We start from the raw sequence: 16,116 nt of genomic DNA on the forward strand, positions 1-16,116 counted from the left end.
GTTTGGTTGAAGCTTGTGGCTCACCAGTAGGCATGTGGGTCTGGGACGGGTCAGGTTGAGTTTGGGAGGTGAGGCAAGTTTGTGTATGAGCTGTTTATTTGTTTGTTTGTTTGTTTTGTTTCCTGTTTTTCTTACAGTCCATTTTGTGTCCAAGGGGCTGGACAGAAGTAAAATTTTACATTCCCTCAACTTTAATTTATGACCTGGTGGATACAAGTTCCACTTTCACGCCAACTAGATCAACAGTATTGTTTGAAGTAAATTTTAAATTTTAAAATATATCTATTATTGGTTTGTTCAGTTTATCCGCTTTATCACTTTGCCAACCCTCAGCCTGACAAAATTTTTGGTTTTTTTCATTTTCAACTTGAAACTGCCAAACCGGCAAGCAGTTTCAGTTGGTTTCGGTGATGTTTTCAGTCTTTTGGTTCTTCCTTGTACTCTTAGTCCCTTCTAAGGGTTCATGTTTTTCTTTGGACTTCGATCATGAAGTCTTTTTGTAGTTATTAGTTGGGTCCTAATTTGCTTAACGGGAGATCCTTCCTCTAGTAGTACTCCCTTCCATGGGCTTCTTTTTTGGGATACCCGTGTGTTCTTTTTTTCTCAAAGAAAGACTGGTTTTTCAGTGAAAAAAAATCCTCATCACTTTCTTGGCTTTTATTTTCAATTAATTTCCTCCATAATGCAGTAGGCAGATGAAAATGATCACAGAACATATTTTTTCGTCAATCCAGTTTGTTTTCCCATTTCAGTTTCAATTTCATTATGCTCATGATAATCTCCAACGCAAGTTGCTTTCATGAGAAGAAAGTGAGAAACTTTGTACGATTTTTTTTCACGCTGGATTCTTTTTGTCTGAAATCAGCATTTCATAATTAACTTAGTCATCGATATAGTCTTCTAATGTCTGCTACTTATAGAACAAGTTATTTTGCCTAGCTTGATGCATGCTGAATTGTTTATACAGAACGGAACATTCCCTTAAACGAAGACTGAGGATACGAACTATACAGTTTGGTACTGCTCAAAATTTCAATGAGCTTTACGACAGTGTTGAGCCTGAGGCGGTTCTCTCATTGCTCGTTCACAAGGTATGTCCTATAAAATCCACTCTAAAAAACTATCTTGAAACCAAACGTCAGTTTATTTACTTTACTGTAAACATGACCTTGAGTGTATGGGATAGCTGATATCTTAAATCACCGATTGACCCAAATTTAAGCTGATGGGTGAAGGTAAATTTAATATTATATTATCTAACGCTTTCCCTCTTGGTACCACTAATATGTAGAAGACCCAACAAGTAGAAATCAATATTAATTAGGGAGGAAATAACATTACGATCTTACCTGAACAGGATCTGTTCTATAGGTTGTACAACTGTATTCTTGAGTTCTAAGGAAGGAAATAACATTGCAGGGGCTTGAACATAAGACCTCCTAGACCACTAACTTTGTTACCGACTTAAATTTAGGAAGAATAATATTATTGTATTTCTTCTTACCTAAATAAAACAGCTACAAGGTCTTTTTATATAGGAGAAAAACCACCAACCAACAAGGAAATAAATATTACAAATCTAAATAATAAATATGCACAAAATACACAATAAATATTACAAAACATATAATGAAATCCTACATGATATCATATCCACCTTGATTAATTGAGGAATGCTGAATTTCTGTGCCAACAATCTGTTATAAATATATCTAACAAAGTGATTCACATGGCAGCATGCTGATTTTCTTTTACAGCCATGGTAAACAAACAATATGAGTATTTTACTCATGAATTCAATGGATAAACATCACTACAGCTACATGATATAATTTATTTATTGTCTTGGAGGAAGACCACTTGTTGGGAACTGTACTGATAATCTTAGAGAACCCTTGTTCCCCTAAGATTGTGGTGTTTGAGTAGCACAACTGTACAGACACGTGGTGTCAGGTTGTGTGTTCAAACCTTTAGGTGAGTTTATTAAGAAAAACTTTGATGTTTCTTATGTTTGGGCACCCTCGGATTAGTGGGGTGAAACCCTTGATACTGGATTGTTGAAACATCTCAGAGAATCCTTGTTAGAGAGAGTGATTTTAAGCAGAAGAGTGTGGTAGTCTGTCTTAAGAGAGGATTATGGTATTGTAGACATTTACTCTATCTACATAGTTTGTCAATCATCATGGGATAGTTTAGTTGTCAATAAAGGTCATGGAAATAATGAAGGATTTAGAGAGAATGAGTTCATGCAGGGCGACTACTTAGGATTTAATATCTTATGAATTACTTTGACAATCAAATATAGTAGGGTTAGGAGGTTGTCTAGTGAGATAAGTTGATGCAATCGGAACATTCAGATAAAAAAAAGCCTAAGCTTGTGCTTAGAAGTAATTTAAATAAATCTGATTGTATAAGAAAATATTGAATTAATATGTAGTTTAACATATAAAGTTATCTTATTTAAAATGTTCCAGGTAAGAAGTTCATTAAAATTAGAGTGCAATAGCGTATAACAAGGTTTATCTTTATTTAGTTGAGATTTCATTTATTAGCTAGTTGCATTTATTATATTTCATAGGTAATATATCTTCTTGTGATGTCTTTCGGCCATGCCTGTGGCATATAGAGACGATTGCTCAAAAGATACCAACTCCGAAAAGGAGGGAAAAAAGCATGAATAAACATAATCATTAAGGCAAATACTTCAATAGAAAACCACCCAAATAATTCGGAACACCAAGTAGACGTCTTCAAGTGAGCTACTTCAATATGTTGAAAGCCAGGTAGATGTTTATCGTGGAAGATAGATTGATTCCTTTCCAACCGAAGTTATGATATAATTGTTTTAACTGCGCCAGATAAATCTGGCTTTGGGATTAGCAAGATTCCACTTAGCAATGCTGAAACATTATTTCTGAAAGTTCAAGAAACCAAACTCGAGTATCATCATTTGGTCCAAATGAAATGGTAGAAACTGTAGATAGTAATTACTGAAATTCAAATATTTTTTTTCATTCTTTAAGGAGTCGTTTGGATTGAGGGAATTGAGATGGGAATAAGGGTGAGAATGGGTAAGGGATACACATCCTCTTGTTTGGTCCAAGGTTTGTCTCCATTAGAATTCTTTTATCCCTTGCTGCTGTCAGGAGATCTTTGCTCCCTTTGCAAAAATTAACTCAATTAGAATTCTTTTGCTTTTTGCAGCCAATTTAGAATGGGCACTTCATCAACTAGATGTTAAAAATGTCTTTCTCAATGGTGATTTAGAAGAAGAGACATTTATGAGCCTACCATTAGTGGAACTTGAATGTTTTATGTTGGAAATAAGGGGCTTTGTTGATAGTTTATAGCCCAATGGTATTTTGGTATTTTACTTTACCCTAGGTTTATTTCCTTTTTTATTTTAGGGCTTGCTAGAGCCTATAAATATGACTTCTATTGTAACTTTTATTGTGTGTTAAAAATAATAAAAGAGACTCTATCGTGGTTTTTCTCCTTATTCTAGGGTTTTCCACGTAAACCTAGTGTTCTCTATTTTCTATCTTTTAAAATGGTATCAGAGCGTGGTGAAGAAAACCCTAATTTCCATCGGCGAAAACCAACCGATGCAAGATAATCTTAGTTCTGCACTAGGCTCGCTACTGCCGATTCTGACCACCGACACAACTGCCGCCGCCGATACCATCGTTGTTACTGCTGTCCAAGCCGCGGTTAATTAGTACCTTTAGTCCTTGCATATCCATCCAACTCTAGTGCATTGCAACCCTTTGATGAAAACCCTAGCGTTGCCGCCCTTTTTCACAATGCTGTCGGCGTTCCTCCTTTGTTATCGAGAGTTGCCGTTGCCTATCCCTCCAACCTCACTACCAGTAGTCAGAACCTACACCTTGAAGCCGAGATTGGTGAGTCATCCACCTACCACAGAGGTAAATCCCCTACCATGGTAATGTTGGGAATCCCCGACTCCTTTTCCTTTCAGCCGCAAGCAACCTATTTGCAGCCGCCGGGCCTTCCTCATCATGAGCCGCCTAGTTATGAACATAAAGATTCGATTGGTTTATCTCAGGTAATGGTTCAATAATAGTTGGCTAATCTTCAGGCAAGTTTTCAGTAACAAATTGCTACTTTTGGGGTAGCCTTAGGTGCTTCCACAAACTTAAATTCTAGTATAGTGAATTATGATATTCCTTCCAGTTTACCGATGTATCCAGAGAATCCAGTAACCTCTTTCCCTGCTTTAGCTATTGCAAACTATTTGTCTGGATCTATGGAAAATTTCATAGGGTTAATTACAGGAGAAAAGTTGAATGGTTAGAATTATTTCTCCTGGTCTCAGTCCATTAAAATGATTCTTGAGGGGCGTCACAAGTTTGAGTATCTAACTGGTGAGATACCAAGACCTAGGCCAGGGATCCCCAAGAGTGCATTTGGAAAGGAGAAGACTCCCTGTTTCGATCACTGCTGATTAATAGTATGGAACCTCAGATAGGGAAACCGTTGTTGTATGTTGCGACTACTTGAAATATCTGGGATGCAGTTCAAAAATCATATTCTAAGAGGCAGAATGCGTCTCGTCTTTATACTCTGCGTAAACAGGCTCACGAATGCAAACTGGGGGCGATGGATGTCACTTCATACTTTAATAAATTGTCCTTAATCTGGCAGGAGATGGACTTGTGTCGTGAAATTATCTGGGATTGCCCTTGTGAAGGTGTTCAGTATTCCAAGATTGAGGAAGTTGATTGTGTCTATGATTTCCTAGCTGGTATGAATTCCAAGTTTGATGCAGTGCGAGGCCGTATACTAGGATAGAGGCTTATACCTTCTCTTATGGAAGTATGTTATGAGATTTGTCTAGAGGAAGACAGAGTCAGTGTTATAAACATCATGACTGTATCTGCTTCTGATTCTGTTGCTTTCAATATAAAATTATTTGGTTTTGATAGTGACAAGCAAAATGGGAAACAGACACTAGTTTGTGAATATTGCAAGAAACTCTGACATATGAAAGATCAGTGCTGGAAGTTACATGGTAGACTACTGAATGGCAGAAGACGTCCTCTAAATGATAGGTCCAATCCTGGTCGGGCTCTTACGAGTGAATCTACAAGTGCCTCCCAGTCACAACCTCAGGTGAATTGCCAAAGTGACCCCGATTTCTCTTCCCTTAGGGTTGTTGCTCAATCAGGTACCTCTCAATCCTTAAGTCTCCTCAGCATAAATGGTATGAAACCATGGATACTTGATTCAGGGGCTATAGATCATTTGACTGGATCTTCTGATAATTTTCTATCATATCTTTCGAGTACTGGTAATGAAAAGATTCGGATTGCAAATAGGTCCTTTGCTCCTATTGCGGGCAAGGTCATATTTCTCATTTTAATGGTTTAACTTTACAGAATATGCTGCATGTACACAAAATATCTTACAATTTACTATCTATTAGTAAGATAACCAAAGATCTGAATTGTCAAGTTGCTTTTTCACCTGATAATGTTTTCTTTTAGGACTTGAGCTCGGGGAAGACGATTGGCACTGCCCGACACAATAGGGGACTAGTCTTTGATGATGATGCTTTCTCTAGGAACTGTTATAGGACTAGTTTGTTGTCTTCTTATTTTTCAACTTTAGAAAAAGATTGTATGTTGTGGCATTTTCGCCTTGGTCATCCAAATTTCAACTATATAAAATATTTATTTCCTTATTTATTCATTAAAGTTGATGTCTCTTCTCACCTTGTGATGTGAGCATTCGTGCAAAACAACATAGGGTCACTTTTCCGTCTCAACCTTACAAACCTTCTCAGCTCTTCACCCTTATTCATAGTAATGTTTGGGGTAACTTGAGTATTACCCCCTCTTCAGAGAAACGGTGGTTTGTGACCTTTATTGATGATCATACCCGTCTTACATGGGTTTTTCTCTTCAATGATAAATTTGAGGTTTCATCGGTATTTCAACAATTTTACACTACTGTTGAGACTTAGTTCAACACCAAAATTGCTATTCTTCGTAGTGATAATGGTCGTGAGTTCCTTAATAATACTCTTCTTGATTTTTTGTCTTCTAAAGGCATTGCTCACCAAAGCTCGTGTGCTTATACACCTCAATAGAATGGGGTGACTAAAAGGAAAAATCGTGACCTTCTCGAGGTTGCACGGTCTCTCATGCTGTCTACTTCACTTCCATCTTACTTATGGGGGGATGCAGTTCTGACTGCAGCTCATCTTATTAATCGAATGCCTTCCCATGTTCTCAAACTCCAAACCCCTCTTGAATGCCTCGAGGAGTCATAACCTACCATGCGACTTATTCCCAATGTTCCTTTTTGAGTTTTTGGGTGCACTGCCTTTGTTGTCCATAGTCATGACCCTAACCAAACTAAGCTTACCCCTCGTGCTCAGAAATGTGTCTTTGTTGGGTATCCCCTTCATCAGTGAGGTTATAAATGCTTCCACCCTCTTCTCGAAAATACTTCATCTCCATGGATGTAACGTTCCTTAAAGATAAACCTTTCTTTCCTGTTAGTCATCTTCAGGGGGAGAGTACTAATGAAGAGACTAACTGGTCCACATCTTCAGTCCCTATTGACCTTCCTGAACTCCTTCTTGAACCCATCCTGAGTACCCATGACACCGTTCTACCCACTAAACAAGTCCTTTGGATAACCTACTACAAGAAGAATCTTAGAAAGGAAATGGTGTCCCCTACTGCTCTACCGGCTCCGATAATGAATCTGAACCAACATAAGCTCAATGTACTACTGGCCTTGATAATACTAACTTGTGTGTTGAGGATGATATTGTTGATTTGGTTGAGAATGATAGGAATGATATGTTAGTTCCAGAGAATAACAAGTTGCAAGCAGTGATGAGACTTCAACAGAAACACAAGAGGGTGAGATTCTTCATCAGGCTGGAAAATGTAATCAAAATCCCATTACAGATGAGGAATCAAACAAACCAAAAGATTATGATCTCTCTCTTGACATTCCTATTGCATTGAGAAAGGGCACCAGATCCTACACCAAGTACCTTATGTATAGCTATATGTCTTATAGTAATCTATCTTCTGGGTTCAGGGCATTCACTACCAGCCTTGATACAGTAACAATACCCAAAAACATACATATGGCTATGGAAATTCCTGAGTGGAAGACTGCCATTATGGAAGAAATGAGAGCTCTTGAAAAGAATAATACGTGGGACCTTGTTGCTCTTCCCGAAAATACTTCATCTCCATGGATGTAACGTTCCTTAAGGATAAACCTTTCTTTCTCGTTAGTCATCTTCAGGGGAAGAGTACTAATGAAGAGACTAACTGGTCCACATCTTCAGTCCCTACTGACCTTCCTGAACTCCTTCTTGAACCCATCTCGAGTACCCATGACACGGTTCTCCCACTAAACAAGTCCTTTGGATAACCTACTACAGGAAGAATCTCAGAAAGGAAATGGTGTCCCTCTACTACTCTGCTGGCTCCGGTCATGAATCTGAACCAACGCAAGCTCAAGGTACTACTGGCCTTGATAATACTAACTTGTGTGTTGAGGATGATATTGTTGATTTGGTTGAGAATGACAGGAATGATATGTTAGTTCTAGAGAATAACAAGTTGCAAGCAGTGATAAGACTTCAACAGAAACACAAGAGGGTAAGATTCTTCATCAAGCTGGAAAATGTAATCAAAATCCCATTATAGATGAGGAATCAGACAAACCAGAGGATTATGATCTCTCTCTTGACATGCCCATTGCATTGAGAAAGGGCACTAGATCCTGCACCAAATACCCTATGTATAGCTATGTCTTATAGTAATCTATCTTCTGGGTTCAGGGCATTCACTGCCAGCCTTGATACAGTAACAATTCCCAAAAACATACATATGACCATGGAAATTCCTGAGTGGAATATTGCCGTCATGGAAGAAATGAGAGCTCTTGAAAAGAATAATACATGGGGCCTTGTTGCTCTTCCTAAAGGACATAAAACAATTAGGTTCAAGTGGGTGTTCACTTTGAAGTATAAACAAGATGGAACTCTAGACAGGTACAAGGCCAGACTTGTAGCAAAAGAGTTTATTCAAACTTATGGGATAGATTATTTTGAGACTTTCTCCACTGTAGCGAAGTTAAACACGGTCCGGGTCCTTCTTTATGTTGCAGTTAATAAAGACTGGCCTCTCCATCAACTTGATGTGAAAAATGCATTTCTGAATGGTGAATTAGAAGAAGAGGTGTATATGAGTCCCCCTAGGTTTTGAAGCTCAGTTTGATCACCAGGTTTGTAAACTCAAGAAGTCTTTGTGTGGTTTGAAACAGTCCCTGAGAGCATGGTCTGATAGGTTTACTACCTTTGTTAAGTCCCAAGGTTTCACTCAGGAACACTTTGATCACACGTTTACAAAAAGGTCAGTATCTGGAAAAATTGTTGTTCTAATTGTGTATGTTGATGATATTGTCCTGTCAGGAGATGCTGCTGCTGAGATCACCAGACTGAAAAAGAAAATGGTTGATGAGTTTGAGATCAAAGATCTAAGGAATCTAAAGTATTTCCTTAGAATGGAGATGGCAAGATCAAGGGAAGGGATCTCTATCTCACAACATAAATACACTCTTGACCTGTTAAAAAAAACAGGTATGACTGGATGTAGACCTGCTGACACTCCTATTGAATTCAATGCGAAACTGGGAGATTCTGTTGACAAAGTTCCTGTTGATAAAGAGAGGTATCAGCGTCTAGTGGGAAAACGAATTTACTTATCTCACACTAGACCAAATATTTCTTATGCTGTCAGTGTTGTTAGTCAGTTTATGCAGGCACCCTACGAAGAACATATGGAAACTGTGAATCAGATTCTGAGATATTTGAAAAGTTCACCAGGTAAAGGTCTGATGTTCAGAAAAACTGATAGGAAATGCATTGAGGCTTATACTGACTTTGATTGGGCAGGATTAGTTATTGACAGAAAGTCTACCTCTGGAATTGTACTTTTGTGTGGGGTAACCTATTACTTGGATAAGTAAGAAGCAAAATGTTGTTGCTAGAAGGAGTGCTGAAGCTGAATACAGAGCTATGAGTTTGGGAATCTGTGAAGGAATCTGGTTGAAGAAAGTTCTGTCTGATCTACACCAAGATAGTGTTCTACCTATGAAGCTCTATTGTGATAATAAAGCGACTATAGGCATAGCCAATTATTCTATACAACATGATAGAACGAAACATGTGGAGATTGACAAACACTTTATAAAAGAGAAACTGGACAATAGTAGTATTCGTATTCTGTATATTCCGTCTAGTCAACAAGTTGCTGATGTTCTCACCAAAGGGTTACTCAGGCAAAGTTTTGATTCATGTGTTAGTAAGTTGGTTCTGATTGGCATCTACGCCCCAACTTGAGGGAGAATGTTGGAAATAAGGGGCTTTGTTGATAGTTTATAGCCCCAAGGGTATTTTAATATTTTACTTTACCCTAGGTTTATTTCCTTTTTTATTTTAGGGCTTGCTAGAGCCTATAAATATGACTTCTATTGTAACTTTCATTGTGTGTTAAAAATAATAAAAGAGATTCTCTATCGTGGTTTTTTCTCCCTGTTCTAGGGTTTTCCACGTAAACCTAGTGTTCTCTATTTTCTATCTTTTAACATTTTATTATTATTTTTTTTTTATAAATCATAAAGAAACATTTCATTGAATGGATGAAATAGGGAAAACCCAACACCTTTGGGTGAATATTGTTCTTTGTACTTTGGAGAACAAATCTCTTATTATTTAATTAGACAAAAGATATATATATATAGGTAAGTGGGAAACCCTAATCTAGAAAATATAAAATTACAATAAAGGAAAATTATACATATTAATTTAAATACATATTATAACACCCCCCTCAAGTTGGAGCAAATATGTCAATCATGTCCAACTTGTTGCCTAAATAGCTTATTCTTGCTTTGTTTACAGCTTTAGTAAGGATATCTCCCAATTGTTCTCCAGTCTTCACATATCCTGTAGATATCAAGCCTTGATTTTCTCGTGAATAAAATGACAATCCACTTCAATATATTTAGTTCGTTCATGAAACACCGGGTTGGATGCAATGTGAAGTGCAACTTGAGTATCACACCATAATTTACTTGACATGGTAACACTAAAGTCCATCTCAGATAAAAGTTGGTGTATCCATGCTATTTTACATAGAGATTGTGCCATAACTCTATATTCTGACTCAACACTTGAACGTGAAATTACATTCTATTTTTCTTACTTTTCCATGACATCGGTTTCCTCTACAAAAACACAATATCCAGAGGGCGATCTCTTATCTTCTCGAGATCTAATCAAATTAGCATCTGAAAAACATTCAACCCTTGTATGACTACGATTTTTATATAAGATCCAACGTCCAAGTGTAGCTTTTAGATAACATAGAATTCATTCTACTGCAGCCTAATGTTCCACTAGAGGAGAAGACATAAACTGACTCACAAATACTCACAGAGTAAGTGATATTTGATCGTTTCACTGTTTAATAGTTCAACTTTCCAACTAATCTTCTATATCTCTCAGCTTTTAGATAACCTTGAATGTTTTTTATTTTTTGGATAAATCATAAAGAAACATTTCATTAAATGAATGAAATAGGGAAAACTCAACACCTATTGGTGAATGCAAGAAATCTCTTCAATTGGAAAGATAAACTACACTGAGTAAGAGGAGAATCAGATTTATACCAAATAAAAGCATCAGTAAGAACCAAATCCATAAATCTATCAAAAGTAGAGGAGTCATTGAATAGTCGGCCACCAAAAGGATGTCCCACAAACAAAGATGACGGGAGATAAAAAATAGAATTGGGGCAAACAAAAGACCAATCAAATGCTTCCAAAATAATATGCCAGAAATGCCTCGCAAAGGAGTAGTAAGCAAACCGATGAGTGGGAGATTTAGAGTTCTGATAACACAGGATGCACCAAGAAGGGGAAAGATGCAGGTAAGGCATGCATCATTGAATGATAAAGTTTGCTGATTAAAGAAATCATTATACGGTCTCAGTAGTCTTCTAAAGCTTGGTTTGAACGTTTTGGAAAAAGTAGTTACTAATCACTAGCTATGATACCATTGAAGTCAAGCAAATCATACAATTTTCTTTAAACACTCCGGAAATATTAAATTTGCTATTTTAATTATATTGTTGATATTATTCTCACATGTATGACCCTTGAGAGTTTTGAAATACTTTTTTGAAATGGAGGTGGCAAGATCGAAGAAAAGCATTTCGAAGGAAACATGTTATCGACTTACTTCAAGAGACAGGTTTACTTGGTTGTTGGACAACAAAAACCCCTATTCAATTGAATTTAAAATTACAAGTTGGAAAAGTTGAAGAAGTAAAGGACAACGACATATACTAAAGGCTTATGGGTGTCTGATCTATTTATCTCACACGTCTAGATATGTCATTTATAGTTAATATGGTGAGTCAATTCATGCATTCACCTACACCCATTCATTTCAATGAAGTGTATAGAATCCTAAGATGAAAGGAACTCCAAGTAAAAGCATATTATTTCAAAAACTTGACAATCTTCAAGTTGAAGTGTATATTGATGCATATTGAGCTGGAAGTACTACTGATAAGATCTATTTCTGGTTATTGTTCATTTGTTGGAGGGAATTTAGTTAAATGGTGTAGTAAAAAATAAAAAGTAGTAGTCAAAAGCAGTATTAAAATAAAATTTAGAGCCTCAACATATGAACTTTGTGAAGGTATATAGATTAACAAGATACTTGGAGAATTGAAATTGCCTCAAAAGACACTTTGGATTTATTGTGAAGATTTCAACTCCAAACTTGGCTTGTATTCCATCTACAATCCAGCTTAAGGGTAGGTAAATTTATTCCTTGTTTGGGAAATATATCTTCTTTTAATTTGGTATTTTGAATATAGATGTCTTTTATTCAAAAGAAAGAGAAAAAAAAGGTATTATTGAAATCAAATGTAATTATAGCATATTCCATTTATACATTCTACAAAGCAGGACTGCTATCAAAATAATTTTAAGAACGCTCGCAACAATTTCATCCAAAGCGAAATAAGATGGCATATGGTGTTGGATATTGCTATTTTGTACTCGTTGTCTTATTTGTATTTGTATGTGCTAAAAGTAAAACGCAATGTATCATTGACATTTATATTGTCTTTACCATACTTCTATTTTTCAAGGTTATATTAGCTTCTTTGGAGCAAGGTGTTCGAGAGGGCAGGGCTCTACTTCATGATTGGCTTGTAATTCTTACAGCACAATACAATGATGCTTATAAACTTGTTCATTACAAAAATGGAGCTTCAGGAACTTCTCTGGTTGATGTTGCATTCTCTCAGTGTCCGCAACTTCAATCTCTACCTCGCTTGGTCTTTGCTTTACTTAGGAACCCTCTCCTTCGATTTCATGAGGAAGGTATCCATCCCGACTACCGGATCTATCTGCAATGCCTTTTCAGGTAATTTTGTGACCATCATTATTTAGAAGAATGTCATCTCCCATTTTTATGGTTGCAATCTCATAATTCACCTTGAAAATTTCAAATTCAGTACCTTTTTTCTTTTTTGTTTTTCGGGAACAAGCCTAATTCAATACTTGCTTATGTCCTAGTATATTATCTAATTTATCTTAACCTACTCTTGATTCAGTTCTACTATTTCTTTGGTGGGTTATGCGGTGATTTAGAAATTTTAATACAACTTGATAATTTTGGCTTTAGCAACAAGCTGAAGAATATCTTCTAGATATAGATATTTGTCTTCTCTCCTGTTTCTCATGTGACATTGCCGTGTAATTTATCTGTCCTTTACTGGCGCAGTGCACTTGAACCAAGTTCCCTACATTGTGCTGTGTATCCAGTGTTGACATCATATTCTACCCCGGACATTCAAGCATATCCACGTCACTCATTGAGTCGTGCTGCACTGATTACAAGTGGCAGTCCCATATTTTTCCTTGACGCGTTCACAACTCTAATTGTGTTTTATTCTTCCACCGCAGACCCTATGCTTCCGTTTCCTCCACCTCAAGATTGTAAGAGAATTTATCCCTTTTGGAGGGGAGGGATGATACTTTAGGCCCGTTTGTTAACCATTTTATATATAAGTTTTAAAAATTAAGCCTATTTTCTCTCAATTCTTTACAATGGTTTTTCTTAGGTAAAAGAATTGAGCCTTTGACCAAATTACAAAAATGAAAACAAAAACAATTTTTTAAAAACTACTTTCTTTAGTTTTCCAAACTTGGCCTGATTTTTGGAAACATGGTAAAAAGTAGATGACAAAGCAAGAAATTTAGAGGCGGAATGAGTGTTTATAAACTTAATTTTAAAAAACAAAAAACAAAAAACTAAGACCATGCATGATAACCATTTCGTTTTTTGTTTTTGGTTTTTGAAATTAAGTCTATTTTCTTCTCATTTCTTATAATATTTTGCATCTTTCTGAAGTACAATGGTTGAATTGTTAGTTAAATTCCAAAAACAAAAATAAATTTTTAGAAGCTACTTTTTTTAGTTTTCAAAATTTGTATTAGTTTTTTAAACCGTTGGTAAAAAGTAGATAACAAAGGAAGAAATTTAGTGGTGGAAGTAGTTAAACAATTTAAAGGGGCCTAAATAGTTACCAAATAGGGCTAAGTTTGGTTGATGTCTCTTTTTTAAACTTTGCCATGTTGATTTTTCAGGTTTATTAAGAACTACAATTAACGAACTAAAACAAGACAGATGCATCACTCCGAGACTCATATTTATCCGGGGAGGTCAGGATGATGCTACAGCTTTTGAAAACTATCTTATAGAGGAACAGGATGTCGATGGAAGCGGCCTCACTAGCGTCATGGGTTTCGTTTCCTTCCTCGAAGATGTGAAGCAGAGTGTTTTGGAATATCTGAAATAGACTGCATTGCTTGGCATTCATCTTTCATTGCTACTAAAAGCATTAGCAACAATGCATGCTCAAAACGTCCTGATATTTCAACTACTCTCGAGTCTGAACAATGAGTCGTCCCGATCAGCAATAGAGGGATGTTCTATATGAATGCTTGCAGAAAATTTGGATTTTCCTCATGGCGTAGAAGATCCCTTGAGGTGGACACTACACAAAGATCATTTTCAGGTGCTTATTACTTGTTGCTACATCTTTATGAAAGCAATTCACAGGTCTTGCCAATATTTTTCTTGTCTGAACATAATAAATATAGCTATGAGACTTGGTAGAACTGTTTTCATTAGATATTTTTTCAGCATTGTATTGCGATTGTGAAATACTTAGTTGACTGGAAAAGTAACTAGTTTTTCCTCTATCTTTATTGTAGATAATTTGATAGGATAATTTTATTCTTGTGGAATAATTGCCGAGAGTATTTGCTTGGAGATGTTTAGTTGTTTAAACCTAACAAAGTCCCTTTTTCCATGGGATTTGTATGTGTTAATCTGGGGGCATAATTTAAAGTAGGTTAGGTTACAAATTTGTTGCCTATGGTGAGAAGAAAGTCAAAACTTAGTCCTTTGATTTTACAAGTTATGATTTAGTCATATTAGTTTGATAAAATCCCATAAATAGTCGAATGATTTAATAAACTCCTAAATAGTCCCTACCAGCGACTATTTTGGAGAATTTTATCAAATCATAAAAATTAAATTCTAACTTTTTTTTAAAAAAAAAAAATTATAGGGACCAAATTTATAATTTTAATGTAAATTTCATGGATCATCTACTTAAGTAACCAATTAATTTGTCTTGATCCTTTGAATACGAATAACATTGGAGAACTAAAGATTGATCAAGGTTTTAACTTTTTAATTTGCCTTTTATTTATAATTATTGTTTTCTATTTGTTTGTGGGGAAAATTTTATAATTTTGTACTCAGTACGAATTTGTCACACAACACATAGGCAAGCTTGTTAAGTCTTTTTGCCATGGACACTCGACGATTAAATTGTGGTCACATTTACATACTTGAAAATGAAAACAATGTGGAAACATGAAAAGTGAATTCCATTTTATAATGATGTTTACCAACATTCTGGAATCAAAATGAAGCGCGTGCCTTATGAGGAAATCCGTAACCTTGTTCTATAATCTCATTCTAAATGATAGAATGATCAATCCAATTACTATTGATTATCACGTGGGACTCAACTCTCTTTTTGGATAAACTTTTTAGGATTGGTAGGTTTTTCTCTTTCTTTATCCACATGATTCCATTACCGTCCATACGATTGTTTGTGCTAGGTGATAAAGTAATATCAGTGCCTATAGATTGAATCCGATATTGAATATTGATATCAAACTGGATATGACCAATATTGTTATATGTTTTTTTTCTTAATGAAAAAAATTTAATAGTAATGTAAACTACTTGTTTTAATACACGTTAAACTACTTCCTTGCACCATTTTTTATTTTATGTTTGGATAACTTTACACATCAATATGCAAAATTTTCTTATTCTCTATATTTTATTAAATAATATATACACGATCGCCTGCATGCATTTTCTTTGTTCAACTCTGTTAGTTTATCTATTATTTGCAACGTATGAAGCATGGGTTGAAATTATTATTCTTTTAAAAGTATTAATACTATCCAAACCTTTTATAAATGTCTTAAAACTTCCCATAGTGTAGAAATTTGTTAAAATATTATTCGAAAAATTGGACTTGGAATGATGTGACTATGATCTCGAACAAAAATTGACATTGCCACAATGTTAACAGCTTTTCAAGTTACTACCACACTATTTTAAGTTCCAATTTCCATCAAACATTCTAATATATTTTATCATCAACAATAACTTTGAAACATTATGAAGAGTCAATCATAATATTGCAACTTTTAGAAGAACTAGTATTTTACCACATCCACATGCTCATATATATATATTTTTTTTAAAAAAATTGAAATACGTGCATTTTAATAAACTATATAAAATTTTGTTTGATAGATTTATTTTTAAAATTAGTTAAGATAAAAGATGATTAGGAAAAATTATTTTAAACGACAAAACCGCTGGAAATATTTTTAAACATAGTAAAACAAACTCTAAGGGATTAAGAAAACTTTTTGATATTT

At 35.4% G+C, this 16,116-nt stretch overlaps 1 protein-coding gene across 1 annotated transcript in view; it reads left to right on the top strand.

Moving 5' to 3' along the window:
- Positions 1–14,391, top strand: part of LOC120082932 (sec23/sec24 transport family protein) — a 28,752-nt gene extending 14,361 nt beyond the window's left edge. Inside the window, exons 11-14 of the mRNA XM_090316319.1 lie at positions 968–1,091; positions 12,222–12,499; positions 12,860–13,074; positions 13,726–14,391. Coding sequence (XP_090172445.1) covers positions 968–1,091; positions 12,222–12,499; positions 12,860–13,074; positions 13,726–13,937 — 829 coding nt within the window. The 3' untranslated portion in view covers positions 13,938–14,391. The remainder of the gene's footprint in view (positions 1–967; positions 1,092–12,221; positions 12,500–12,859; positions 13,075–13,725) is intronic.
- The last annotated feature ends 1,725 nt before the right edge of the window (positions 14,392–16,116 follow it).

Source organism: Benincasa hispida, chromosome 8 (genome assembly GCF_027475165.1).
Source record: "Benincasa hispida cultivar pf3 chromosome 8, pf3_genome.v1.1, whole genome shotgun sequence".
NCBI lineage: Eukaryota > Viridiplantae > Streptophyta > Magnoliopsida > Cucurbitales > Cucurbitaceae > Benincasa > Benincasa hispida.